Genomic DNA, 1,891 nt, shown 5'->3' on the forward strand with positions numbered 1-1,891 from the left:
AAAGACTATATGGGCTCTGGATGAACTAGAGGTCGAAGGGATAGACAGAACGTTAACAGACCTGTTTGTGGAAGGGGCAAGAGGAGAGACGATTCGATCTCAAATGCGTATGGAGAGACGACAGCAACCAGGGAGCTCCTTCTCCGAATTCAAAGAGACGGTGCTGCAGATTCTTGGGAAAAACCAGAGTAATAATGTCGAGAAAGACGCGTCTTCAGAGTGGAGTGAAGATGACAGCTACAGAGAAACCACACTGCCCATGAAGTCAGACGGACTAGCCCAAGTGGGAGCAGTTCTCCAGCAAGCACAAGCCCCACCGGGACCAGATCCTATGGAAACGCTCAATCAGAGGCTGACGGAGATGACATTGAATCTCTCCCAAATGAGCCGGAGATTAGAAGAGCTCGACAGGGACCCAGATAGGAATAGACACAGAGAATGGCGTCAAGAGCAAGGTTGGCAGAGTCGTCCTCGCTGGGAGGTAGTAAGAGAATCGGGCCGACGATTGACCGATCAATTCCATGCTCCGAAAGGCACCGTATGTCAACAGACCTCCGAAAGAGTGGAGATAGTAGATCTACCATGGGAGGAACGACCCAGAAAAGCAGGACCAAGACTGGTGTTGTAGAATCAAGTCGGAGTGATGGGTGTACCATCTGGTGGGGATGATCGAAGAACCAGAACAAGAAAGACAACAGGCCAAGTATTGTGGTTTAGTGCAACGCGTGGCTATGGCTTCATAAGGAGAACAGACACTAAGAGAACCATATACGTTCACTATACAGGCATTCAGAAAACTCATCGGAACAAGTACTTCCGAAGCCTAGGAAGCGGGGAATGGGTCGAATTTGAAGTGACCAATGGAAAAAGGGGCGTAAAGGCCATCAACGTCACAGGTCCTGATGGTGTTCCAGTGCAAGGCAACAGACATGCCACAGAGAGTTACCAGTATTGGCGCTATCCACGTTATAGAAAGCCTACACTCTACTATCAGCCTGATTACTGGTGCAGCAGAAGCAGAGAGGAACTAAAAGACGGTGATAGTGAGACCGGTAGGCCTAACACAGATACTCCGCAATCTGACCAGATGCCCCGACCACCAGAACCTGAAGTCCCAAAACAAAGAGAACTGCTGGAAACAAGTGAGAGACCAGTTGTGAAGGGTCAGAGTGAGACAGTGCAACAGTGCCTTCAAAAAGTGATTAAGCCTCAGTTTCCTCCTCAACCAAAGCGGGAGTACATCCCAAGAAGCAAAGACGTGGGTTACCGTGCAGCGAATCTCGAGCACACAGATGCCAGTGTGACCGACCAGAAAAGGGGCACTGAAGCAGTGGGCCACAAGGCAGTGACAAAGATAGTGGAGCCCTTGAAATCCAAAAGCCTAGAACTAGCTATACCACCATCTGAACCAAAGACCACGATAGAGATCCCAAAGGCAGCTGAGAAGTCCGAGATCTGTTCCACTGAAGTGAAGCCTGTAACCAACAGTGAGTACACAACTATAACGGGAGAAGAATTCGCCTTCAGGATACAGCAGGCTATACAAAGATCAATGAGACGTGACAAAGGTGTCCCACGTGCTCCTTGCAGATTGCACGCCATGATATAAAGTACCAGAGATGGAGGATCCACCTGTGGCAGAATGGCGGGGATCCTCGGGGGCCATACCCTTAAGTGACTAGGCCTGTAAATATGTTTTTGTTCTGAAATGTATATGTGTGTTGGTACCCAACTTGATTATGATCACCTGTTTACTACTGTACGCGTCCTGAAGGACTGTAACATTAACTTTTGCCATGTTGCCTAATGCGTGAGGACACACAATCTTCCAGAGGGGATATATATGTGATACCCAGTATCTGTCCCCTGATCCCTGCTAACTGCAAACGCA

The 1,891-nt window shown here is 48.9% G+C and overlaps 1 protein-coding gene across 1 annotated transcript; it reads left to right on the forward strand.

The window, feature by feature from the left end:
- The first annotated feature begins 643 nt into the window (after positions 1–643).
- LOC134958739 (Y-box-binding protein 1-like) lies at positions 644–1,609 on the forward strand. Its single transcript, XM_063941486.1, has one exon. It carries the CDS (start codon positions 644–646, stop codon positions 1,607–1,609), a length of 966 nt encoding a protein of 321 aa, XP_063797556.1.
- Positions 1,610–1,891: the final 282 nt, after the last annotated feature.

The sequence above is a fragment of the Pseudophryne corroboree genome, chromosome 9, assembly GCF_028390025.1.
Source record: "Pseudophryne corroboree isolate aPseCor3 chromosome 9, aPseCor3.hap2, whole genome shotgun sequence".
NCBI lineage: Eukaryota > Metazoa > Chordata > Amphibia > Anura > Myobatrachidae > Pseudophryne > Pseudophryne corroboree.